Source organism: Sturnus vulgaris, chromosome Z (genome assembly GCF_052056855.1).
Source record: "Sturnus vulgaris isolate bStuVul1 chromosome Z, bStuVul1.hap1, whole genome shotgun sequence".
Lineage (NCBI taxonomy): Eukaryota > Metazoa > Chordata > Aves > Passeriformes > Sturnidae > Sturnus > Sturnus vulgaris.
Window position 1 is genome coordinate 31062701 of NC_142283.1, and position 27834 is coordinate 31090534.

Below are 27834 nucleotides of genomic sequence, written 5' to 3' on the forward strand. Positions count from 1 at the left end.
ACATTTGACTTATTTGTTTTAGAGGAACAGAAATCAAATATTGTTGCAGCTGGTGCAGGGAGTCAAACGGAACCCAGCTGCCACAGACGTTCCAGATAGCGATATCCCACAAGGAACAACCTGTCCCGAAGTCCTAGGCAGTCTCAGCCACAAGGTACCCATGCAAGCAAAGCCTGAGCTTCAGGCGATCAGGTCTTACAGAGATTTCAGCGCTGAGTGATTTCAGCTTAGCTTGCAAGGTACTTTGAGCTACGCAGGGAGAAGAGACAGGAATTGCTGTGTAGAGGTTCCACAGAGTTCTTTATTGGCAGCTTTTGTGAAGGGAGTCCAGTGACAGCTGAATTCCACTGAACTGGGTAGAAGCAGGGTTTTTTATAGGGAAGCTATGGCTTGGCAGAAGGACCAATGATTAGGGGCTGAGGAAATATGACCAATAATTTTACAAGGAGATAAAGTAGGGTCCCGAAGAGGGGAGAAGGGTCTCTAAGCCCAGTCACCATGACTAAGCAATTCTTCTGACTAAGCAGCTTAGTCATGGTGACTAAGCAATTCTTATCTAGGGAACAGCTCTCCAGGGAGGCCTTGCGAGGGGCCCTGCTCCCTCCACAAAAGATCTTTTTGTTTTTCCAATAAAATGTATTAAATGGAAAGCAGCATTGTAGGATGCCTTACAATGTTTTCATAACTCATTGGTTTCAAATAATATGAAATAAAGAAACAGACATTTCATCTTCTCCCCAGCTTGGATTTTTTTTCAGAACCAGAACTAATACTTAGGTTTTACAAGACTGAACTCAGAAACATTAATTTAGTTCAGGTGGTCAGTAGCTTTTCCAATATTGTTCTGAATATGCAAACCTTTATCCTGCTACTAATGTCTCATCAACCCAAGTCCCCAAAACCTTTCTCTGTATTTCTGCACTTAGAGTCTTATATATGTCTGAAAACAACTATTGCCAAATACAGGTCAAAGTTATGCACCCTTTGGGAGAGATAAGCAGTGTGGCCATTGCTCTACTTCACTCTGGTGAGACCTCATCTAGGGTATTGGAAGGCTTCCCTGACCATGATGGGAAGTCTGCAACTAGGTGATCTGTAGCACTCTTTCAACCCTGGCCATTCTACACGTTCTTGAGGAAAAACCTTGTAAATCGCAAATTCTGGGGGGAAAAAATGGAAATAATAATTAGTGATAACAAAAGGATGTCAACTTCTGCAGAAGGCTTAAACAAGTCTGCTCTAAAAAGTAGAGCAGTTAAAACAATCATGGATAAATGTCAAGCTGATTACATTTTAGTGAGAAGTGTAACTGCAATATGGTATTTGTTACAACACAATATTAAGGTGATTATATTTCTACTGATGTATTTTCTTTTTTAGTGTTTTTTATCTTTCCAAAAATAAAGGAAGAGTTGCAAGCTAAAAGAAATATGTTCTTTATATTTATGGGTCAAATGCACAGTGCTTGCTGCATCCTGATTTATAACACTTGAGGAAGCAATCCAGAATTTCTTCATTTGTTGGTGAATTCCTACAGGTTCAGCCCATGTCCAAGCATTTCTACTTGTAATCATAGCGTCTAAATGCTCTGAACTACTGTTAACCAACAGACTTCTCTTAAAATCGTCTTTTAGGGCTGTAGCCAGCCTCTATATAAGTTGCTTGATGAGAAATATATGAAGACTTCCAAATTATGAATGCTAAAGTTAACACAGTTTCTTGTTTTACTATTCTTAGATACTGATGTATTTTGTTAAAAGCAAAGGGTAGGTTCTTTATGATTTGCAGGTTAACATGAAGTAATTTTTTACACTTCCACTTCCTCATTTTACAAAGAGGTCGGCATAAAAGGCAAATAAAATTTTAAAAAGTAAGTAAAACCAACAGGTGAGAAATAGATAGTGGCTCTGAAAAGACTTTTTCTTTAAGATGCTGTATATTTCTCTGTAATTAATTTTTCCTTTCTAGATATTTCCCTATGAAGCATCAACAATCTGTACCCTGTCAGTTTTTGCACATTCCATCTCATTTTGACATCAGCCTGTTTCCTAACTTTTTTTTTGTTTCTGTGTTGACACACTTCATTCTACCACAATTAAGTTACAAATGTCCTTTGTAGAAAAGAAGCAGCATAATTCCTTCACTTACTGAACTTCACTAAAGAAAAAGGGTGATTGTTTTTCTGAGAGCATCAGGACACACCATCTGTGAAAACTGCATTTTCCATGGGAATTGAAATACCATTAATTTTGGCATGTGCCAATCCTTGTTGTTTTGCTCACTCTCTAAGTGTCAGCCTGAGACTTTTTAGTAAAATTCTCTCAAGCATAGTCATATTCCAAGGAGTCTGTCTCTCTTTAGTCAGGGTAATAGGCAGTCACACAAGGACTTTTGCGTTGTTTCAATCCATGTTCTGTTCCTAAATGTAATTTGTGAACAACTGATGCATGGAGTCAGACTGGTGGGGATACTGAAACCTTTATTGTGAGAAACAAGCTGGTGTTAAACACTTCTTGAAGACACAGTGCTTCCTTATATGGTATTTTTCACTAAACAACCTATCACAAATTGCCACATCAGCAACACACTTTAATGTCCTAATATGGGAGTGATCACACACTGCCCACTCTTCAGGCAGGCTGCCTGAGGCTGCCATGGCATTCTGCAGGTGTGTCCCACAGCCTGTCTTATTGTATCTTATCTCCCTCTACAGTAATAAATATATTTCTAGGTTTTGTTTCCTCTAAGTTTAGTCCAAGTCATGACACTAGTATAAAAAAAGGCTATTCCAGTCTGAACTGGATCACAAGGATGCCTTGTCTCACTTTCCCCATGGGGCAATAAGGGCTGAAGCCACTGGCAAGCACACTGGGGGTCTTTACCTAATGCTATTCTCTCTGTCAAGCATTTCAGTAGCAATTTAATCATAGTTCCTGAGGAAGGACAGAACCTGTCCATGAGCCTGGAAACTTGCCAGACTTCAAAAGTTCTAACATCATCAGTAAGAAGCATTTCACTCCAAAACGTCAAGCAGAGGTAGGAGGTCATACTCTCAGCTGGATGTGACTGTCCTTTCTTTTACTCTCTGTGCCTAAATCTTACTTACATAAATGCAAAGTATGTGTTTGGGATAGATTTTTACATTTAGTATTTTTCCATCTGCCATTGTCTTGCTAAGTTTTAACAGTTTATTTATCTCTATCTCCCTTACCTTTTCCTCAAATTATACTATATTTGATAATTAATTTATAAGAGTTTCAAATAACCAACCAACTTTCTGCCATATAATTCCCAATCATATTTCTTACCTATTTCCTGCTGATCTTCTAAGCCCTTGTATACGGATGAATTCCCAAAGTAGCTGCAGTCCCAGGTACACTGCTTTTCTCTTTGGGGCAAAAGCCAGAAAAAGAAAGCAAAGCTGTAAAGCACAATGCTTTGGCATTTTGACATATTCAGACGTATTTTTAAAGGGATTTTGACATGTGCTTGCTCTTTGGGAAGACTGATTTGGGCAACCATATCAATTATTGTGAGTTCTTAGGCAGTAGTAAAGAGATGCTTTCTCTCTTTCCCCCTATTCTTGAATGACAAGGGATTGGTTCTTATGCGAGTGAGGCAATGGAAAAAGACAACTAAGAAATGCTTGCTGACATGACAGGCACTCCAAAACAGACTGGCCACCAAGTCCTGCTGGTGTCTTACCGTGAAGGCCACCATGGGGATTGCAAGAAAAAGAAGCTACAGGAATAGGGAGAAACCTGAACACTGGATTGCAATGTGTTATTATGACACTGCCAAACCTCTTGATAATTCTCCTGCTCCCTCTGCTTAGCCAAGAGCTATCCTGGTAACCTTTAGGCAGAAGACCTCTGTCTGCTGGTAATAGAACCAACTCTAACTGCTCTAACTGCTCTGGATAGAACAGACACATTTCCTGGGCTATCTTGCAAAACACCTTCATTTTTGTTATATTTTGCAGAACCCCACAGAAGTTCGTATTCCCTATTCCCTAGATTTTTTGTCACCTGTCATTTCTATTACTAACTTCTCTTTCTTCTTCATTTTCCCAGGGATTTTACTGCTATGATTGTTATTTTCCTCCCTGACTCATTCTTCTTGGCTGTTGATCAGAAAATCTTCTGGGTTTGCCTTCAATATTGGAATTTTCTAGTTTAGCACTCTTTATCCAATAAAGAGATATTTTGGCTTCAGCTGTGTTCTGCTCTGTCACTATTGTAAGTTTATTTGTTTTATTATCCAGCCCTAGGACACAGCAATGTGGCTGAAGTAGGAAAGAATGGCTCTGTACTATTGAGGTCCCAAGGCGGGTATTGTCACGAGGGGCTGTAACCATTTATTCACTGGTGAACAAACATGGCTATTTTGGGGAACAAAATGTTACCTAGTGAATAAAAGAGAATGAAATCTAGGTAGCTAAGTAACAGAATATTCTGATTTGTAGGAGAGTAAGAATCTGTGCAGGATTGTTGGGAAAGGAGACGACTGAGTGAAGTACATCTCATTACCTTACCAAAACCCACATTTTTTCCCCAGTTTTTGAGAGAAAAAACAAAATATTGTCAGGGCTGAAAGAGCACCTTGGTACAGAAAAAAGGAAAATCATGTTGTTGGGGTTTTTTTTTCTTCTTGAAAGTTTTGGAAGAGGAATTAGAATACAGGAGTTCAGGTTGAATTTGTTGGAATGGTTGTGAGACAAGAAAGAAATGGCAAGGAAAGATTATTTTGTTTTGTTTTCTCTTTTAGTGTGATACAAGGAGTCTGTGGATGAATGCAGGCACAGCTGGAAGGATCCATTTGATCCAATGTCTTCCAGCAGTATCCTCAGCATGACAATGCTGAAAACACTGTGTGTCTACAGAGAGTATGAGAACTGGGAAAATATGGCATGGGATATACAAAGTTTTTTAATTTGGCTCTGTAGCATCCTTACAGAGACTGAAATAAGCTGATTTGATCTCCATAGTAATAATCAGCCAAAGCCCCTACATGATACTGGCAAGACAGTTTGTGCTCTCATGAGTCAATAAGTCATCCAGACCTGCAATAGATGCACATGCTGCTCCAAAATCTGGTTGCAAACAATAGCTGTGTTACACCTCTAGGACAGCAATTTCCTGGTGTATATTTAGACAGTGCAAGTGGTTTCCTTCTACAGAGAGACAACTCTTGACAAATTTGGACTGAATTAAGTGACCATGTGCCATATTCCACAAAGGTGGAAGGGTGTCTCTTTGGATGGTAAATTTAATGTCACGGATGTGAGGTAGACAAGTAGTGTGTTTGGACACAATACTGAGCAATGTGGTCTATGGCATCCTGCCTGATCAAGGATGTTGGACCAGATGACTGGTGATTATTTCCAATTTTTCCCATTTTGAGATTTTGTGGTTTGGGGTACATGACAGAGGCCTAAGAAAGGCATATGGCATAGCTATGCAGTTAAGTTATTATTATCTTGGATACACTAAACATCATATATGCAGGTTTTCTGTTCTAGCAAGACCTTGTTTTGTACAACACAGGCACAAGAAATCTGTGCTGGAAGATGTCAGAGGTGCAGGGAATTTGAGGTACAGTTACATCTTTTCATTATAGTTTCTGTCTCAGCCACAAATAAATGGATGCCTTACACTCAGAAATGAGCCACTGGTGATGCCTAGAGGAGCTGGAACAGAGGCTACACATAGAGTTAAGGGGAATAAAATAGGTATTTATTGAGAGGCCTACAAAAGGCCACACCCTAGCAGCATCAGTGCCACAGTTGTGGCCCCTGCCTGGATGGCTCCAAGATGGAAGCAAAGGAGAGCTTGGTCACAAGCTCTCACATTTTTATAGGTTTTGGTTCATTTGCATGAACCCGCCCTCCTCTTTCCACATTGTTTATGCTTAGGGCCTGAAGTTAGAGGAAATTGTCTTTGAGTTCTCAACTGGAATAGGACTGTTTTGTCTTCATCACCCTAGCACATCAGAAAAGCACACCCAAGCAGAACAGAAAAACTTAAAACTTAAGGCATCACTGGGACAACATTGCTACTAAAATATAAAAAGCAAGAGAAGACGTATGAAATATGGTTTTAAAAGTTAGGAGAAGGGAAGTTAGGAGAATGAAAAAGAACTAAGGAAAAGTAATCTAGAAAAGTCTGCTACAAATATTATAACTTGGGTTCATAAATAAATCATACAAGGAAAATTACTCTGAACATCTTTCCTCTATGTTGAATACTTTTGTTTACATACTTAGTGCAGTTAAATTCATTTATATGTGGTATATGGGTAGAAAAGAATCATAAAATGTGATAGACGGGAGTTTCCAGCAAAACATTTTAGGCCAGGAGAGTTTTAAGCAAACATTAAAGCCAGCATATCTTGTAGCAGTATGTTTTATGGTTAATACTTACAATTGGATGAGGAAACAAATAAATTCAAATATATAAATAAAATGCTGTTTAGTTCATTGGAGACTCATTAGTCTAAATTTTCTAGTTAGAAAACTTGCGACTTCTGTGGCTCTCAGATGGCTTGTATTACCATGGCATTCAGTGCACCTGGTTCCAGGGCAATGTGGGAGACAGGGACTCACACTTATGGTGCTGCTGCTGAGGAGTTGTTGGAACCCACAGTCATGTTCTCCATGGCGCAGTTACAAGCAAACCTCTTGAATCATTGATGAACAAATCCTATTCTCATTTGGGGTAGGACTGGAAGGCAGAGAATACTTGCTTTTAGAAGAAGTTGGAGTTACACAATGGAAAGAAGTATGAGAAATTAAAAGTGAAGAACATGGGTGAGCCCTTTTTTGATGTTTAGATGTTAGGTAAAATATGAAGAGACTGCAAATCTTTGTAAGCCTTCAGAGACCAACATGACAGGCTATGAAGGGACATTGGCTGGATGCTGGCAGGTGTTTAAAAATCAGGAAAAATACAGAAGTTTGGCAGCCTGTCTTCAAAAAACATTGTGCTCCAAACTAAGCCCCTTCAGTATTTCCAGAAGGAGCTTTCATCCTTCACGCTCCTTTAGTTGAGAGTTGGTGTTCCAAATCTCACTTCTCTTCCATGCCAACATCCAATTAAAAGTAGAAAATGCACTTTTCTGCTGGGCTATAGTAGTAACTAAAACTAAATCTCCCACCATGATATTTATTGCATTGAGGAATTATTTCTTGTTTCTATGTACTGAAGAGATTCACTTCATGTTGTTGTCATCATATTTCAGGATCAACATTTTCAAGAGTAGTTGTTATAAATGAAAACTTTTGTATTTATGAATGTCCAGCTTCAATTTTCATGTAAGGGTTTACAAATATTGAGTTGATTCTTTCAACATCTGCATCACCATTATGTGATTTTATTCCATTTTTCATGCTACTGAAGAAGTTTTGCCTATATATAAAATGCTTTAGGAAAATCTAAGGAGCATGGTTTTCAGTAACAGATTTCAGAGGGCTTATACTTAGGGAGTAAAAATTGCTTAGAAAGTAGGATTTGAACTGGTATTTCAAAAGAGTTGTAATTGGAATAGATGATATAGGGCCTTCAACTCTGAATACTCAGACTTCAACGATGAAAAGAGCTGTTCTTGAGTACCCAAGAACAAATAAAGGCCTTGATATTTGTGTGAAAATCCAAATGGGATATTCTTGAATATCCCCTAGGTGTGATTCACCTAGGCTTAAGAGAATATGTTTCTGTTCAGTGTCTCTGAGAGTCTGGCTTAAAGAAGTTATAAACTTTCAAGTTTTGATGCTGTGATGCTACAGAAGGAAAACAGTATCACTTGCTTCATATCATTCATGTGATTTATATGTGATATTTTGTCTATTTAGTCTTCAGGTAGGCGACAGCTTCCTCAAGTATGTTAAGCAAGGTGCTTTTCAATTACCAAATACATATTTTCCATATGAGGTATGCTTTAAGTAGTAACTCAAGATGTGTCAGTCCTGAAGCATTGCCCAGTGTAGTGGTATGTAGTGGTATGTGATTTCCCAAACAAACTCCAATATTATAAACAAATTTACCCCATCATCACAGGCAAAGTAATCTCCTTTCTCTACAGTGCTTCAGAGATGCAATTCCATAGGAAAAAATGGATGGAAATTAACATGTTAGATGGTTGGATTCTCTCTGGACTAAAGAATTACTGTTCAGATCATATTGCCTCAGTAAAAGAAAAAAAATATCTATTTTTTTCTTTTCTTTTTTTTTTCTATAAAATCAGGTATGGAAATTTCTTTTCACTTGCAGAAGAACAGGAGAAAGAGATGTCTTCTTGGAAAGAATATTTTCTCAAAAGGTATGTGGGGCAGTGGGAGGTGCATGTAGAAATGCAGTTTATTTAAGGTATTTTAAACAACCTGCATTCAATCTAATTGTTGGTTACAAAATTACAAGATGAACCATTTGATATTTATTTGACATGTTTTCTACAACACTTTAACACATGCAAGAGATCTTCCTATTTCTCTCCTCCTGAATTGAAATACTGTGAGATGGTTCAGGCCATATTCACCATCATATTTCCCTCCAGAGTGAAACACCTAACTCATGTCTTTATAATTTACACTGATGGCACACTTCTCTTTTACAAAAACACTCAAGATGTAAGAGGAAGCCCCCACCTTTTGCATAGTAGCTTAGTGCTTACTGGTGAATACATGCGTATTACATTCTCTGGATACATTCATCTAAAAAACTGCTGAGCCCTGGGTTCCACTGAAAATGGTGATTTTCTTTTTCCTGTGGAAAATGTAGGATTTGGGGATTCTGAGAATGCAGCCATGCAAATGGTTGTTAGTTTCACGTTTCTGTTATTTATTAGACATAACTGGCTTGCCATTTTCTTAATCTTTTATCCACACATGCACATGCACACATGCACACATGCACACATGCACACATGCGTGCACACACGTTTTTTCTTCCTGCCTCTTCCACTAACTATTGCTGACAGCTGTCCCATGTGCATATGACATATATGACTTAATAGACAAATCCAGCAACTAAAATGTCATCACTATGTGTACGGCGCATGCTCTACTAATGGGTTAGGGGGTCTCTCATCCTTTTGAGGGTCTTATTTCCGATGAAGGCTCATCATCTTCGTCAGTGACCGAGGTGTGACCTGCAGGTAGCGCAGGCGCACTATGTGACTGAGCAGGTGTTGTCCATAACAAGACTTTAATTGAGTCCCATGCCTGGAATCATCCCATTTTGGCCCATTTCAAGGTCAAAACTTTGTATTTCTAGATGCTTCTTGTCAGACCTACGTCTTTTTACTATTCTCTTCCAACATCCTTCTTCGACTCCCAACATCTGGATGCTGTCCTTTGTCCTGTCTCATCCATCTCCCCCCTCACTCTGTAACAATTGTCTTCTGTTGATCTAAATACAATTTTGCTAATATAGTTACAATTTAATTAGCACGAATCACATTTGTCATAGTATTGTTCAATTTTTTTGTGCTGGGCAGTGCTTTGCCTGTTGAATAAACAGTTTTTTTCCACTTCCCTCTGAGGAAATTTCTTCCTGAACCGGTTGGGGGAGGGGCACTTGGGTTTGCATCCCTTTGGAAGTTTTCTCCCAAATTTGTCCTAAACCAGGACAAAGAGAAACTCCATAAAGGGACAGGGAGCCTCCCCCTATTACTAGCTATCTTAGCCTGTCAATGGGAAAAAATTCCAGACAGAGAGGGAAAAAAAAAGAAAAAACATACCAGCTGCTAGGATAAATGGGAGGAAACACCTCCTATGAAATTCTGAGGCTTGCTAAATCCAGTAATAAAGACTTTTACATAATACTATGAATCCTTTCCTTCTCTGAAATATCACTATTCCTTTATAAGAAAAACAAAATAAAAAGTTCCTTTAAGTTCAAAGCAGAAAAAACTATTTCTATCTATGTGTCTAGTTACCATGGAATTGTTTGTCTTCATAGTTTTGCAAGCGTTTGTACAGAAGACATAGAATTTCTATAAGGTAAGCACCTGGCTTTGTTTTTCCACATCTGAATGTTACGGGAAGGAAGCTGAAATATTCCTGGTGATATCAATCATAGAAGCATAGAATACTAGGTCGGAAGGGAACCTCAAGGATCATCTTATTCAGCACTCCTCTTAAAATTCTATCTTAAAATTTTCCAGTGCTGGAGTAATCAACCACTTCTTGGGATATACAATGTTTGACTGTTCTTACTGTGAAAAATATTCCTCTTGATTGAAATTAATTGAAATTTCCCTAAGAGGGATTTGCCCTTATTATGCCTTGTCTTTTCCATGTGACTCCACGTAAAAATTCTTTTGTTTCCTTTGTCTTTGCAGTCATCTTTTAAATACTGAAACGTGGCCTCCCCTAAGCTTTTTTTACTCAAAGGTAAACAAACCTGAGGTTCTCTCAGCCTCTTGAGCTATCTCAGCTCAACAGAGCTCTCTTCTCAGCCTAGTCCTTTGATCATCTCTGTGGCCCTTCTTTGGGCCTTTTCTAGCCTATCCACATCTTTTTGTATAGTGGAGACAAGAACTGAGCACAGTATGCCACCTCTGGCTTGACCAGAGCTGAGTAGATTAAGAAAATGACTTTTTTATCTCTGGTGGTCATGATCTTGTTGATGCTGCCCAGCATCCCATTGGTTTCCTTTCCTGCATCATCATAGAGTTCACTCATATGAGCTTGTTGCCCACCAGATCCTTTCCACAGCCAGGTATCCCAGCCTGTTCTGCACTCCTGGTTTATATTTTTCCAGGTGCAATACCTCACACTTGTCTGGTTACCCTGCTGGTAACCAGTCTATCCTCAGGCTATCCAGGTCTTCTTGCAGGGTGGCTCTCCCTGCCAAACTGTCCACTTCACCACTCAGTTTGGTATTATTGGCAAACTTTATAAGGTTACACTTGATCCAAACTTTCAGGTCACTTAGGAAAATACTAAGCAAGAAAAGATGAAGCTATTAAAAATATTATATATATTAATATATTATGAAAATACATTATGAAGATATATAAAAGTATACAAAAAATGGATTTTGCTAGCACAGTTCTTACATCTTGGTGGTGGTGAAAGAATTAAATATTGCATAACCTGATTATAGTGACACCTATTCAAGAAAAAACAACCAAAAATTTACATATATTTGAGCATACTTCAGTTTTGACCCAAACACACTGATTGCGCTGTGAATATTTATTCTGGGCTTTGCTTCATGTAAGTAAATCAAAAGTTCTCAGGTTCTGCTCAGTCTTGAATGTTTGGTTGGAAAGAAATGAGGTAAGCAAACTACTTGCCAAAAGCACAGAATGAGAGCCAGGGCTCCTGGTGTGTAGATGATCGGCCACATGACTGCAAGCTAGGGATCAGGAGTCCCTGAAATAAACACAGGAAAAGGGGCAGTTCTATGTGAGACAATACATCATTGTGTGGGAGATCCTTGCACTGTCAGAAGTCAGCACAGACAGTGAAGTTCTTGCAGGGTCCCAGACTTGTACCTTTTAGACATTGTAAGATGTCACACTTAGCTCTCTCCTTGAAGCCCAGGTAGCTACTTATACCAGGCAAGAAGGCTTAGTGGATAGTAATCAGAGTACAGGGTATAGAGAGGCATTTAAATAACTGTGGTCTCTCTCGAACTGCAGCTTATCAGTCTTTTTTTCTGCATAACCTTTAATCCCAGCTAAAAAATCCGAAAAAAACAACCAATTAAAAAATAGACAAAAACTCAAACAAACAAACAAACAAACAAAAAATTTTAAAGAGCAAACAAAACCAAAACAAAACCTAAACCTCCCAAACCAAAATTCCAAGCACTAGGTGCACTTGCTTTCTGATTATTCTCTTTTTGACATAGCATATATTCTCAGTCCAAAGTCTATTGTTTGGAACATATATTAGCCTTTTAATCAGCATTTGCAATGAAAAGTCTATGTTTCTGTGCAGCAGGTAGAAAATGCATTTGGCTTCTGCATGTGTTTCAAGTTGTAGAATAAGCAGTGGCTGTCTGGAGAGTATTGATAAGTACACACTTTTCTTCCTGTTCCTGGCGGTGACCATTAAAACCACACAGAAGTTATCCTAACAATCTGAATGTATTCTTTCAAAAATTGCAGGCTAAAAATTTTGAAACTTACTTTAAAAAAACAAATCATGGATAAAATTTACTTAAAGAAATTGATAGTCTTGATTTTAATACCCATGCAGATGGAGAAAAAATTGTCTGAGAAACTGAAATAGCTAATCCAAGATTCACATTCCTGGGAAATGGAGGTTTAGAGAAAGAGATAAAATGAAACCTTATGGATATTTCATTCCTATTTCACATTTTTCCTCGCTTCATGTCCTCAGTGAAGCTATTGTAAATCTTTTTAGCTGACAATTGAGGAACTGCTAACAGCATCTTGTTGTCTAACTAAAAGAGCCATTGATGACTTAGATGGACACTGTACTTTTAGTGTGCAGAAAGGTGTAGTTTTTTGATGGTAATTGGAAGATAGAATAAAGCATCCTCCAAATATCCAGCAAGAGTTAGCAGATGTTTAAAGGCCAAAGAAATTAAAACCTCTTTTCAAGGAGTCTCTTACAACAGAGAACTATTTTCTTGTTCAACTGCATGACTAGGACACTTCAGTGCTGAAAAATACCGTACTTGTTTATGTTAGAGTATATGACAAGCTTCTGTGAAACCACCCATGGCATCAAACTTTGTTTGATGTAGTGAAAGATTCCACCTTCTGGGCTTTTTGAGATTTATTCTTCCATTTAATTGGAAAAGGTGATTTGTGACACTTTGTTAAATGAAGTTTTATAAATTACATATTCGGCTAGTATAATTAAGCATTATTGAGGAGTTCTAAAAGAACAGTTACCCAAGACCATGCAAATCTGTAAAAAAAAGTCCTTTTAAATGCACTGTCTTCCAGATGCTGTTGTAAATGCTAATAGTCACACAGTTTAATTGAGCATGTTATAATTACTCAATAATTGAAGAGACACAATCAAAGTTAAAATCTGACACTTAAAATACAGTTTGAACAGGTACAAAGAATTAAAATTATGACACCAGCCTATAAATTAAAAAAGCAAAGAATTGTGTAATTAATAAGACTAGTATCAGAATAAAATATTCGATTTGACCTTATTGTTGAAAACAATACCTACTAAATTATCTCAGTTGTGCATCATCTAGAAATTCATTCAGATCATAACACCTAAGTTATTAAAATGCCATATAAATTCTCAGCAGTTATTCAGCTAATAAAAAAGACCATAGGTGTCGCAGTTGAGGTGGTCACAACACGACACTCTGCAATTCATGTGGCAACAGGAAATTTTATTGTGTGCATTTCCTTTTTATATGGTTATAAAACTCGCACAGTTGGTCCTGATTGGCTGAGTTTGGTTACTACCCAGCTCAGTGGCCAATGTCTGCCTGCATCTATGCTCGTCAGAGACTGGCTGGCATTGTTTGCATTTAAATCTCCCAGCTGCTCAATGCCTTCCTCCTAGGGATGTTTACCCCTTTTCCCTAACAGCATAGACCAGTCAAGTTATAATCAGGTTTATCTGTGAGGCCTCCAGGCCAGCCGCCAAGATAGGACTGTTTGAATGATTTGCATTTTATTATAGCTTTTCTTTTAAGTCCTATTAGACTCCCAAAACTGCAGATCAAGCTGATACACATCAAGAGGTGGACAGTGCTCAAGGAAATATGATTCCCTGGAAAGACTGCATCACTGGACTTGGTAATTTGTCTGGAAAGTTTTTGGGGATATCAAAACATGAAAGTATATGGTCTTTGGATAAGTGTGAGCATTGACTCATGGCAAGGGACTTAGGTTAAAACTGAAAAAGGAAAAACAATGTTTCACAGACTTTTTCTGTATTTAGTTAGCAGAATGAGCCTATATTTATTCCACTTCGGATATCTTCCAGGTTTGAAATTCTTTGCTATCAGAAGAGATTGCACCTGGTCCTGGATACAGGCCTTACCTGTGCATATGAGTGATATGGTAATAGAATCACAGAACACTTTGGGCTGGAGGACACTTTAAAGTTCATCTTGTTCACTGACCTGTGGTGGGCAAGGGCATATTTCTCTAGATCAGGTTGCTTCATCCACAACTGAGCTTGAACACCTCCAGTGTTGTGGCATCAACAACTTCCAGTGGAAACTTGTTCTGATGTCTCACTATCCTCCATGTAAAAAATTATTCCTTAAATCAAATCTAAATATATCCTCTTTTAATTTGAAATCGTTGTACTCTCACTACAGGCCTTTGTAAAAAGTGTGTCTCCATCTTTCTTATAAGCCCACTTCAGTTATTGGAAGGGTGCAATAAAATCTGCCTCCAGTTCCTCCAGGCTGATCAGTCCCAGCCCTCTCAGTCTTTCTTCACAGGAGAGATGTTTTTGCTCTCTGACTCTTTCTGTAATTCCTCTCTGAACCCACTCTGTAATAAGTCCACGTCCTTCCTGGACTTCCTGGGGCCCTAGGGCTGGAGGCAGCTCTGCAGGTGAGGTCTCACCAGAGCAGGGCAGAGGGGCAGAGTCCCCTCCCTCCCCTGCTGCCCTCAGGGCTCTGGATGCAGCCCAGAACACACTTGGCTGTCTGGGCTGGGAGTGCCAATGGCTGGCTCATGTCCAGCTCTCACCTCCAGCACCCGCAAGTCCTTCTGGGCAGGGCTGCTCTCAATCTGTTCATCCCTAGACTGGGCTGGCACCAGGGATTGCCCTGACCCAGGTGCAGCACCAGCACCTGGACATGTTAAGCCTCATGAGATTCCCATGGGCCACTTCTCAAGCTTGTCCAAGTCCCTTTCGATGGCATCCCATTCTTCAGGAGTGTCAACTGCACCACTCAGTTTGGTGCCATCTGTGAACTGGGTGAGCGTGCGCTTGATCCCTTTGTCTATGTTATTAATGAAGATATTAAATAGCATGGTTCCTAATACTGAGACTTGAGGGACATAATTCATTACTGCTAGTCGTTCAAGTTGGAACTGAACCACTGAGTCTTTGGATAAGGCTGTCTAGCCTGTGTCTCACCTATCTCTCTGTTGGAGGTTTAGGATTTTTTCCTTTTTTTCTTTCTCTCATGGAATTTTGTCCCATTTGTTGCTAAGAAACAATAACTACCAATACTTACGAGAACAAAAGATGTGGCTGGGAGGAGGAATAGGTGGAAGGGTGCAGCTGGCTACTCCCCTACCTGAAGACTTTCCTCTCTGGAAGGACAGAGATACCATAAGATTTTGCCTCTTCTCTCCCTCTCTGGCCCTTGTGATCAGAGGAGGACAGTCAAACTGTTGCTTATGACAGGGAGAATCCAGTGTTACCGCAGAGCCCAGCCCTGTACAGCTTCTTCCTTACTGAGGTGAGCCTTTGCTCGTAAAAGCAGCTGTTGCACTGGGACCTTATTAACACCTGATCTTATTGGAAAGGACTCTCACCATCTGTTGGGGTGCTTCAGAGAAAAGCCGGGAGCCCGAGCCCCCTGCCTCTTCCCGGAGGACTCATCTCCCTGGCTGTTTGCTGCAGTGACTACAGAGAAGCCTCCCAATGCCCAGCACCGCTGCTTTGTGCCACTGCCTCGAGCTTTTTCACTACACTCTAACTCAGCCCCCGTGTCCACCCAGCCCCACAGCTCCTGCTAAGACTGTGGTGTTCCCTGTTGCATTTTGTTTACTACCGCAAGAGCCATGCCTGCCACTGCAGTGCCAGCTGCCACTCCGAGGCTCCTGATGCAGACCATCTCTCCATCCGTTTACCGCCTGGCTGCGCCCCCTGCAGCCACGGGGGTATCATCGCACCCGCCCTGCCCACCAGGAGCCAGCAGCGCCCCTGCCGGCTGTGATGGTGACTGCACCAAGGGGAAAGTGCTTAGAAAGGGGGAAGAGACTTCATAGGGTTTTCTGGTTCTTTGTTTGCTGCTGCTGCCATTGTTTTTTGTTTGCCTTGCTATACACATACATACTAGTAAAGAGCTGTTTTTGCTTTTCCAATATTTTTGCCTAAAAGCCCTTCAATTTCAAAGTTATAAAAATTCACATGAAAGGGGGTCATATTTTTCATTCCAAGGGAAGTTTCTGCCTTCCTCAACAAACACCTCTCTTTCAAACCAAGACACTCTGATTCCACACCAAACCCATATCTTGCCAGCTTAGAGGTAAGAGGTTGTAGGGGTGCATATCAAAGGCCTTAGAGGTGTTTAGTGAGATCCACAGGTGTGGAGGGAGCAGAAAACATTCATAAAGAAAAAAGTCTCCCTGCATCCTCAGAACAAGCCCTTTGGAAAACCATAGCTTAGAGATATGAAATGGCTTGTGAAATGACAAATACAAAAAGGAATCCAGCTTCCCCCCCTTGGTAGACCCTCTTATTTATCTTCAATATTAGTGGTTCATTCTCTTTTAGTATCCATAGGCCAGCTTTGAATGTAAAATCCCTCGGGGGTTGGTTAGAATGTAGAATTCCCTTGGTAATTGGTGCAAACTGTAAAACCCTCAAAAGATATAAAAACCCCTGTAAAACAATAGCCATTGGTATATGCTAGATAGGATGCTTTCATAGAATAAACTATGAATTTATGCCTTTCTGCATATGCTGGTCTTTTTACCCCGCTTGTCTGAGAGCTCACTGCGAGCCAAAATTCTATCTGGGCAAGGCTCGGGAACTTGCTCCGTCACTGAGGACTGCAAAAGCAGTCTCAGGGATCTCAAAGGGACTCCGAAACCCAGCCAGCGACACACAGGCCTCCCTTATTCCGCTAATGTAGTCGTTTAATAGTGGCTAGATGAGTCAAGCAACATAAATGTCTAAGAAGTGGTCCACAAGAGCCAAGGCAGGAAATGAGGAATTGTCTAAAACAGCCAAACAAAACCCCTGGGATGAAAGACTGCAGTCATGTCTACCTCCAGATAATCTCAGAAGTTTATCACTTGAAGTCTTGAATTTCCTTCTGAAGTCAGATATTTATGCCTGAACTTTCTCCATTAACAATTCTGGCAACAAGTACTCTTTTGTAAACATTTCTAAACAGCTGTACCATTTCCCTTTTGCCATTTCTTCTTTTGCACAGGAAAATTAGAGCCCACAGGTTCCTCTCTGCCCCCATTTCCACTCTGCCTTTGCTTTCTGAATCTGAATATGACACAAACTCTTAATGGGCCTCACGGATATGAAGACAATTGCATGCATTGGAGTCCAGACTCATGTCATGTTCCCATTTTGTTTGGGGCATTGAAAAGCTGAGGAGAGTGAAAAGTCCTGGATGTTTTTTCAGTCATTTTTTGAAAAGGATACTTGGGTCTTATTACCTGATACAGTTAATGAGCATTAAATAGGTAAGGAAACAAACAACTGACACTTTTCAGAATAAAGAAGAGAAAAACATTTCTAGGTCCTCTTTCATTATCAAGCAACTTCCCTCCAGGTGTTATGAATTGACATAGGAAAGAGCTGAAATAACATAATTGAACCTCTCCCTGTCATGTTTCTTCAGATGACTGTTCAGGGCTTCCTACTTGCATTTTGCAGTCTCCTAGCAGAGCTAATTGAACAAACCAGGTAAGAGGGGTGAATCTGAGCACTGTGGAGAGACCCCACACCTATGTCAGAACTCTAGTTATGTATTATCTAGGGATAGTCACATGCAGTGGGTGGCATTATTGAATAGCGTTTTAAACCATTTTATGTTAATTTGCAGCCATGCAAATTCTGTTCTGATATTCCAGCATCTGACTCTCTGGCTTATATATTTCCTCTTCATTTCCAGCTTCTTCTATTTCAGAGCAGCAAACACTTTATAAGAATAAGTATTGTTGTGAAAAACCTTGGTGGAACTACAAGAATCAAATAATTTTTTAAGTGCTGCCAAAAAACCCACAAAAACCTAACCACTCAATCCCCCAACCCCCAACAAACAAACAAACAAAGCCACAAAAACACAAACAGACAAAAAAGCAAAAAAAAACCCCAAAACCCCCAATAAAACCCAAACAAAAAACCAACACAACAACAAAAAACCCAACAAACAAACAAACAAACAAAACCCAACAACAATAACAACAACAACAAACTTTTCTATACCCAAACTGAGGGAAATTGATACTCTTTATGAGCACTGTATAAAAACAAATTGCCATAACTGAAAAATACGCACATCAATTGCACTTAATTGACTCTTTACATTGTTCATGTTTCTGTTAGGTTAGGTATTTAACAGAGGTTTAAAACACTGCTGCACTGTATTATCTGAAGCTGTCCAAGCTTTATTTTCTAACCCTCCTGAAGCAGAAAAGAGGTCTCCTGGGTAATGTATTCTGCTTCAGAAAAGAGTCAACATCTAATATAGACAGTGTAGGTAGTTTATTATTATTTTTCCCTCTAGGAGATGACCTGTTTTAAGGTTGTGCTCACCTTAGCAAATAGGAGGACTTTTGTACAGGAAAAAAAATTAATACTGGGACACCACTGCCGTTCTCCATGCCTTTCAGGCATTTACCTCAGGGTCCACTGTAGTTCCTATGACTGAATGACCACCAGTACCTGAAGCGCAACAGGTGAATTTCTAGAATACATGTGTCATGTGGCATCATACATGTGGGCACAAGTTTTTATATTGCCATTCACAGTGTGAACTAAAGCATGATAAAAGTGGACACTTACGAGCTGGGTTTCAGAAGTTCACTCCTGCTAAGAGCAAGATTGCACAGAAAAGTGGAAGTTTCTAAAGAAAGCCATTAATGGTTTATTGTCATCCTGTTACAGGCATTTGTTTTGCTCAAACATACCTCCAATGCATAAACCCTCTTTTTCTTTATTTACATTATATATACCCCCTCACCTAGTCCAAGTTAAAAACCACTAAAATGATAACACTACAAAAAGGCCTTTGCACCTTAAAGAAAGATAATTTTGGTCCTGTCATAAAATCATCAAAGAAATGCTACTAAGTTTTAAGCTTTAGATTCAAAACCTTTATGTATGTAATATAATTCCAATAGATCAAAGGAGTTTATATAGAAAATATTTCTGGTAAGTATTTCATATCAGTAAATGAATTTCTTTTGTTGCTGTTTTTCTTAGAGGAGTTTGTATGTCAAATTGTATGGACTGAGTGCATAAAATGCTGCAGAAAAACAGCTGGAAGTATTTCTTTCTTCTCACTTTAGTCATAAGGATCAAACACCTAATTTCTCTCTCAGTCAGTTTTTAGCTGCAACTGCTATAGTATTCTCCACATAAATGACAGACATTTAATATTCTTCTGTAGAACAAGGTTCAAAACTAAGATGGAAAGCAATAGGCCTTATCCTGACAATTTTTTGTTACTAAAACAACCCAAGCTGTGACCCTTTGGCATTATTCAAGGTGGGTGTCACAAAACCACCTTACACGCTTGGTATGTTTGATCAGGGGTTCAGCAATAGCTGAATCTGACTTGGGCTTGGGGAAGGAAATGCACATGGTTCATGGCTGCAATACTGGCAATACATCGAGTTCCACTGCTGCAACTGGCTCAGTTGTTTGTTACTGCTGTCTCTGTTGGTGTTAGTTGTAGAGCTAAAAAGAAAAAAGTGAACTGCTGTGATTTATAGCTATTTATTTCCCTTGAGCAAGTTTCATTGCCTTCACAAATTTAACACTGAATGTACTAAATAAAAAATTTTGAACATTTCCCTAACACAGACCTGTGAATATTGCTTAAAGTTTATTAGGCTTTGCTATTGTTTAGAATTTCCCTGTAATTAGTTTTGAGACTGTATATTCTTTATCATTACCCCAAGCAAGATAAAATGACAAAATTTAATACACTTCATTTGTGTCATGAACTGAGTAATATGTGAAAGGTTCTGTATGGTAGGTCTTTTAATGACTTGCCATTTTCAATTTGATTACTGTTCACGTGTTTTTATGTCTAATTTAGGGTTGCATTGTATTTGGTGAATATATCTTTGATAATTTCTAGAAATGCCCTTACATATTGAAAAGAGAGACTAATACTTTTAAAATTTATTCCCAATGCATGCAAGCCAATTGGTTCTAATTGTTTAGTTTGTGTTTCTCTTTGGTTGTGTTTTTGCAGGGTTTTTTGGGTGTACATTCATTTTAATGTATTTTTGTAATAATAATTTAATAATAATGTACAGATTCAATAATAATGTACAGATAATAATTCAATAATAATGTACAGATAATTCAATAATAATGTTAGTATCATTGCTCTTGATCTGGGGGCTGCAAAAATTACTGAAATCAATTACATTTTAATGAAACCCATCATTGTAAGACAGATTTTTGTAATATCCTCTATGTCAATATGTTTCTTCACAACCCTTATCAAAGGTTACAAATAAAAGACAGATATTGTTTAAATATTAATTTTCTGGTATCTTTTTTATATCTAGTGAATGAATTATTCCTTCGTTTCCTTACTGCATAAAAAAATGGAAAACCTTATTTCAGATTTAAAACTGCTTTTGCAGTTTGGATTCAAATACCAAAACTGAAGCTATTTATTTGAAGAAAATAAAAAACCAAAACAAAACAAACAAAACAAACAAAAAACCAACCAAACAATAAAAAAAACCACAAACAAATAAACAAATTGAAACAGTAGAATGCAGCTTTAGAATTACAATTTGGACAGACACCTGAGAAAGTTAAAGTCTTTAAAATTTTGGCCCATAATTAGAAACATATGCATTTTATATTTCAGTTTGTATACAGTGCTGTATTTCAGTATTTATTCTATTATTTAATTTCTCACAAGGAGGTAAATAAATTCATTTCAACCTGAACTAAAGCTTATGGATCACGAAACTGAAGTTACTGGTTGTAATTCTCCTGTCCTTTACTAAGACGTTTAAGTACGTTCTTTAAATGGCTCTCTAAATCTGAGCAGTCACTATTGATCTCAGCACGTTCTAAGATTTCTCCATGCTTTTGCAATGAAAAGTAGACACTCTTGCAGCAAAATCTGACTTCCAGGTTTCTTGGTATTTCCATCGAATGTTCTCCTTCCCATTCACAGCATATCTGTCCTTTCTCTGACATCTCAGCCTTAAGAAAAGAAGATCAGGTATGCTCAGATATGTCATCTCAGACACTACCAAAGCAGTAGAGTAGGAAGGTAAGAAGAGGCACATATAGGAAATATTTTCTTTGCCTCCAAAAAGCAATATTCAGAAAATTTCCCTTTTAGAAACTCCACTAAGGCTCTTGTGTCCAAGTGGTTATCATGTATCTATGTACTTTTGGTTTCCTAATTTGTTAAGCCTGTATGTTTTTCAGGCACAACATCCTGTGGTAAAATGTCAGGCTATCAACTTCAATTTTATGTTAAGTAGAAAATTACTTCCTTTGGAATCTGACATCATAATCTAGGGATGTTCTGTTAAGTGATAAACAAGTGTCTGCTTTGAATTTCCATCACATTTGTGACTATAGAAATTGATTGAAGGATACATTCCTATAAGAAACTCTCCATAATAACTACTTTATTCCGAGTATAATGATATTTAATGTTTCATCTTCTCTTTGTTTAAATTTTGTTTGGAATCTACTTTTTTGAAAATTTTGTTTAAAAGGAGTAAAAGGAGGTCCGAGAACTGAGTCTCCAAGGATACCTATCTTCTGGCTGTATGGCTCGGGGTTCAGAATTTCTGAGTTCCCACTTCCAAAAAATGTGCATCTTTGATTTTGCCACCCTACTTTATCTACCTGATAAATGAAGGCACAGCTTGAGCTCCTTCACAAACTCTGGGGAAATTATTAAATCCTAAAACTAATGACCCAAGTTCCTACAGCAGCAGCTGTTCAAACCTGAGCACAAAACATATACCTGGGTATTATGCATGCAAAGTGGGTAACAGGCTATCCAAACCTGTTTTCTCTTCTGAGAAGGTAAACCAGCGACATGGCAGAGAGGCACAAGGAAAAAAGGTCTTCAGCCACGATGTGCTCCAATGCCTTGAAGTTTAAGTAAAGAGCATCTGATCTTGCTATAGAAATTACAGTATGACAATCAGCAAAATTACAGTGAGACAATACAGCAAGAAAAAGTTTCAGAGCAAGACAGATTGAACCACCTTGAAAAACTTCATCTCTGATTATCTTCAAGTGTGTTTATACAATAATTGGGTGCATTTCTTCTACAAAGCTGTAAAATCTGATTTTGTAAACTTATCAAGAGATGGTGATGTTTCCACCTAACCCCCCCACCCCCCAAAAAATAGAATGAAAGCTGAATTCCTATTCAGTTTTTGAACTATTGTAAGCAGGCTTGAAGAACTGCAAAAATATCCTAAAAACCCCATCATTTAAACATAACCCCATATTTCACTTCTGTCTTGGTTTGGAAGACAGGTATGGTCTAAGGAAAGGCAGGAGCCCCTTTTCTGCGATGCAGAGTGCAACCCCCCTCCCTTTTAATTATTTTAGGTCCAATTCAGACGCCTTCAGGCAGGAGATATGGGGATAAGAATAACAGTTCTTTACTGGTATCTAACAAGGCAGAAAACAACAACAGCTATAAAAATTGGCAACAGAACAGTCTAGCTCCGCTCCAGTCCCTTCTGGCCGCAGGCCGTCTCCCTGTGCTGTTACCGGTGCTGTGGGGGCAGGGCAGGTCCCGCGCAGTTGAAGAGGGCTGGGTGATGGCGGCCGCGGCCCAGGAGTGAGAGGGGATGGGGAAAGTGACTCCCCCTCACGGTGTCGGTCGTGGTGCTCAGCAGAGTGTCCGGAGATAGTAGGGTGAGATGGGAGAGCAGCAGAGCGATGTCCAAAGGCAGGGAGCATGGATCTCAGTGCTGGGATGGCAGGGGGAGATGCCAGAGCGGAGCCCAGGTTGTCTTCCCACTCCACAAGCAAAGTGAGAGAGAGAGCCCCGCTCCAGACCCCCCATCCCACCTTTCCTTTTCCGGTTCCCCCCCCCCCCGCCTCCAGTCACCCCCCTACGAGACAACATTATCTGTCGTTTTAAGGTGTAGCCACAATTACTTAGCATAACAATGGGAGAAAATTCCACTGAAAGAAAAGGGAATAATTCAACCTCCAACAACTTCCTCGTACAAACAGCTTCAATATTTCCAGCTTCTAATTAATAGGAATGCCTTTGTGGGTACTTAAAAGATCTTTGAGATGTTTGATATTTTTAAAATGTGAAATTTTTGAGTGATCTAAAATAAAAAAACCCAACATACTAAAAGCTCTTCAGGCACTAAGTTAGCCTAGAATTGCACTTATGAATTTCCTAGTGTTTGGCAGTTTACAAAGACTTTCTTGAAACAGTGTAGCATTGTTGACACTAGTATTTCAGCTGTAGCTTTTTCCAAAATTATTGTGTTCTTCTAGGAGAATTTATGAGGCATCAGTAAGCTGTTTAAGTCCTGGTGGTATCAAATATTGTAGTCTTTTTTAGTAGCCAGATGAGAAACCCAATGCTTGGTCATTATCTCTCGTACCTTCAGCTTGTGAGAAATTTGCTTAAATTGCAATGAGCTGCATATGACAGTTTTGACCAGAAGCCCTTTGACTAATGCTTTTCTAATCAAAAGGAATGAACCTAAAGCAAATAGAATAGATTTTTTTTCTTTATGATCCCTATTTAAAAAATAAACCAGTTTCTGTCGGGTAGTCATATGTGAGATATTTATTAAGGTTAAATGGAGATATTTTATGGTAATAAAATTTAGTTAGAAAGCCATCAAAGTCAACTGCTTCAAGAATTCAGCAATCTAACATTTTAATTAATACCTTATATAAACTTGTTTTTTATTTTTATAAAAGGAACGTTGACTGCTTTGCAATGTATCTGTTCAAGGTAATGTTCAGGGACATTTAACTACAATAGTTCTATTTAATAACTTAACAGAATTTTCTTTCTCTTAGTGTTAAAATTTTGGTCTTAGTAGCTTTCTCTGAATAATTGGTCCTTTTAATAGTGCAGCCATTAAAAAAAAAAGTTGTCTTTGGAGCAGAATAAATGTCTTATTCTTGCACTGCTGGCTGCGTGCTTCCAGTTTGCAAACTGAATAAGGTTTGGATATAGAGCAGCCAAACCAGAAAGCCCCATAAATATTTGGAAAATTATACAACTATCCTTATCACTACTGCTATCCTTACTAGTGTTATTTAATTAATAAAATGGTATCACTTAGTGTGACTATATGCTTTACAGTTTGTAATCAAGTCCAGAATATACTCAATATATTTTTCATATTTCCTCATATAACCTTTTTCTAATGCTAATATCCTGATGGACTTTATATTCTCAGCATCCCCATAGCTTTAAGCAACATAAAAAGTAGACAGTGTTCATTTTGTACTGAAACATTTGTTATATGTATGGAAGAGTTTAAAAATTACATTATCAGAAATGGAGAAATATTGTTTCAACTTGAACACATATTCTGTAAAGCAATTGAAACAACTGGAAACCCATAATGTTACTGATATTCACAGACATCATGAAATACGGCTGTTTTCCAAAATATTATCATAGCAAGCACTGCTGTGTTTTCATATTTTCAGTACGTTCCTTTTATGTCAGCAAATGATGCTTCCAAAGATACCTGTAATATAACTAATAATACTCTAACTAAAATGAAATGGCCAGCATAAGGTTTTGAACTCCTTGCTAGAGTAGCATAAACTGTAAAACTAAACAAATTACACAAAATCAATCAAGAGTGATTGGCGAAGAACATGTGGCATCTCTGATCCCCTGCGGGTATGGAATAGCTGAGGGTTTGAACAGGTTTTTGGGCTGCCTTTGATTATATCAAATGGCTAGGAGATGATGGCAACAGACTCCAATAGGTTATTTTAGAACCTTCCTTTTGCCTGTTCATTCTTGCTCTCTGCATTAGAAAATAAAATTTTCCTCTAATTCTCTAAGAAAACATTCTTTTTCGATCATCCTATTACTTAACTATATTGATCAAATCAATAAAAATTTATAGAGATTAAACTGTGCATGTGCAAACAGTATATGTCCTTTGTTAACCTACTCCATCCACTAAAAATAGCGAGGTTTATGATTTTTATTATTTTTATTATTTATGATCAGAAATTTAAGTAAGAAAACATGTTAATTCTCATAAACTAAGATGACAATGCTATTAAAAATAATGAAACACTTCGTACAGAAATAATTGCAAACCCCATTTAATTATGCAAATCTTTTAAATTCCCTGTGTTGGCTTTCTCTTTCCTTTTTATTCAAGTTCATATTTATTGTTTCTACTTAGAAACAGCCTATCATCCAAATGGACTGGATTCTCAGCCTTGTTCAAATTTACATTTATCAAAGCAATTTTTGTCTTGAATTAGGCAGTTATTAAATAAAACATGTTTATGCAAAAAAAAAAACCCTGACCAGCTCCATTCTTCTTTTATGACTGTCAATTTCTCTGCTGTGTTTGGGAGCTTGACACATTGTCAGGATGGAAATGATTTCTTTTATTGTTTCTATTGTTATGAATGATATTCTATTTTTCCAATTTATCAAGAAGCAAGATTAAATGTAGCAGCAAATTTTAATAGTAACAATTATAAATGAATACAATTAAAGTATTAGAGATTAATACAATCAAAATATTGGAAATTAATACAAAGTACTGGAGATGAATGCAATCAAAGTACTGAATACATATATATCAGGATAAGTAAATTTGAGGGTAAGTAATTTAGTATAATTGAGGTTCGTATAAAGCATAAGCAAAACTGACCAGGGAGAGGTCCCCCTTGGCCAGGGGTACGAGGAGGGACTCGCCCTACCTCATGTACCAAAGCATCAAGGCTAACAATCCCACTTATATACTGTATGCTACAGAAGTTTCCAGAAAACTCCTCCTAGTTTCTATTCCTAAAATGTGCATCACTATGTGCTCTACTAATGGGTTAGGGGGTCTCTCATCCTTTTGAGGGTCTTATTTCCGATGAAGGCTCATCATCTTCGTCAGTGACGGAGGTGTGACCTGCAGGTAGCGCAGGCGCACTATGAGACTGAGCAGATGTTGTCCATAACAAGACTTGAGTCCCATGCCTGGAATCATCCCATTTTGGCCCATTTCAAGGTTGAAAATTTCTATTTCTAGATGCTGCTTGTCAGACTTATGTCCTTCTACTATTCCCTTCCAACATCCTTGTTTGACTCCCTTCCAGCATCTTTCTTCGACTCCCAACATCTGGAAGATGTCCTTTGCCCTGCCTCACCCATCTTCCCCCTCACTCTGTAAAAATTGTCTTCTATTGATCTAAATACAATTTTGCTAATATAGTTACAATTTAGTCAGCACAAATCACATTTATCACACTATCAAAGCCAAAATAAAACAGATCTCTTTCTTTAAAATTCCTAGAGATAATATAAGAAGATACCATCCTTTCTTGAGCCACTTTTATAGTGGAAGTGCTGTAATTTAATGCAATGTAATTTCATTTGCTATTTAAACTACAATTAATACAAGCAAACTGGATTTTGGAGTGGACTTCTGTCATATAAAGCTGGAAAACTCTGGTATAGGCTTGGGAGTTGAATTGGCTGGAATAGGCCAAAACTTAGCTCAAGTTCCCTACACAGAGGGCATGAATCTGAGACCCTGGGAGGTGAGCTGTTGGGAAACAAGGTGTTAAACTTAAGGGCAGGCCCCTGACCTGCAGATGCAGAGGCTTTGGCCTAAAACCATGGGATTTGTAGGAACATGTAAGGGCATGGCCTGTCATGTTCCTAGCTCTTATTCATGACTGGACCTTTGCCCTCAGGTATCCCTTTGTATTAAGTCTGACACCTCCCCTGGGTCTTTGGATGCTGCCTCTTGGGTCACATGGTCATGGATAGATTAAAGGATTTCTCAGGCACACTATCATATCTATCCCATTTATTTTAGATGTACTCAGACCTGGCCAGCTGGACAAGTTGTCACAAGGGGATCAACGCCCTCTGCCCCCCACCACTGCAACATAGGCTTTGTTTGAGAACTTACATTGGGCTAGGAAATTTAATAAAAAAAATATTTTCACATTGAAATTAGGAGTGTTGGAATGTATGAAGGGATTCTCTTTGGTTTTGGGATTGAGGCAAAGAGCTAAGTCCAGAGGATGAATCTAGAAAAGTAATATCTAACCGTTTAAGTAATGAATTCATAAGTAAATAATGGGTTATAAAACAAAAAAAAAATCTTGCTCTCAATTGAAATTTCTGGAATCATATCTTTTAAAGTCATGGTTTATTTATACTTCTTTGCAGATATTCTTTGCAGAATATCTTCCACTTAGATATTGTTGACAATAAAATCACTTACACTATATTAAGAAAGTTAAAAGTTATATATAGTAGATATGTATTCAGAACAAGTGAAATGAAAAGCATTGGCTGGTGAAGGTGCATGATAAGACTTATGCAACTATAGACTTTGTGGTAATTATAGAGAAAATTATTAAAGGAAAACATTTTAAACTATCTTACAGGAATAAACAAGATTTCTTCTTTCTGTTTATTGAAATTCATTAGCTAGCATCAGAAATAGCCTATATCCTAGAAGTTCAGCCTAGACCTTTTGGTTTGGTTTAGAGATTTCTTTTTTTGAGTGATACATTAATAAAATAATAATATACAAACACTGTGAAGATATTACTGCCAGAGTAGTCTCTATTAGCAGAAGCAGAACCAACATTGAATAGCTGTAAAACAAAACAGGAAGAAAAGTAAAAGAGGTGTTTTGAGACCTAGGTGCTGCCTATGAAGGCATTAGTGTTTGGCCACATTTGCAGGCATGGTGTCCTTATGCTCTGAGTCTCAGGAAAATGAGCTACAAGAAGCT

General features: G+C 38.3%; 1 protein-coding gene across 9 annotated transcripts in view; it reads left to right on the plus strand.

Annotated features, from left to right (window-relative positions):
- The window catches only part of ST8SIA4 (ST8 alpha-N-acetyl-neuraminide alpha-2,8-sialyltransferase 4), a 134584-nt gene that overhangs the window by 84884 nt on the left and 21866 nt on the right, over nt 1-27834 (plus strand). For 7 of the 9 annotated variants that reach the window (XR_015799293.1, XM_088156144.1, XM_088156138.1 and 4 more), the window contains one exon: nt 8242-8316. Coding sequence is in view for 8 of the 9 variants with exons in the window: in XM_088156144.1 (XP_088012270.1) it covers nt 8242-8316 (75 nt within the window). In the remaining variant the exon portion in view is untranslated. Of the gene's footprint in view, nt 1-8241; nt 8317-15447; nt 20384-27834 lie in introns of those variants that run through there. The other 2 variants (XM_088156142.1, XM_088156143.1) reach the window with 2 other exon arrangements.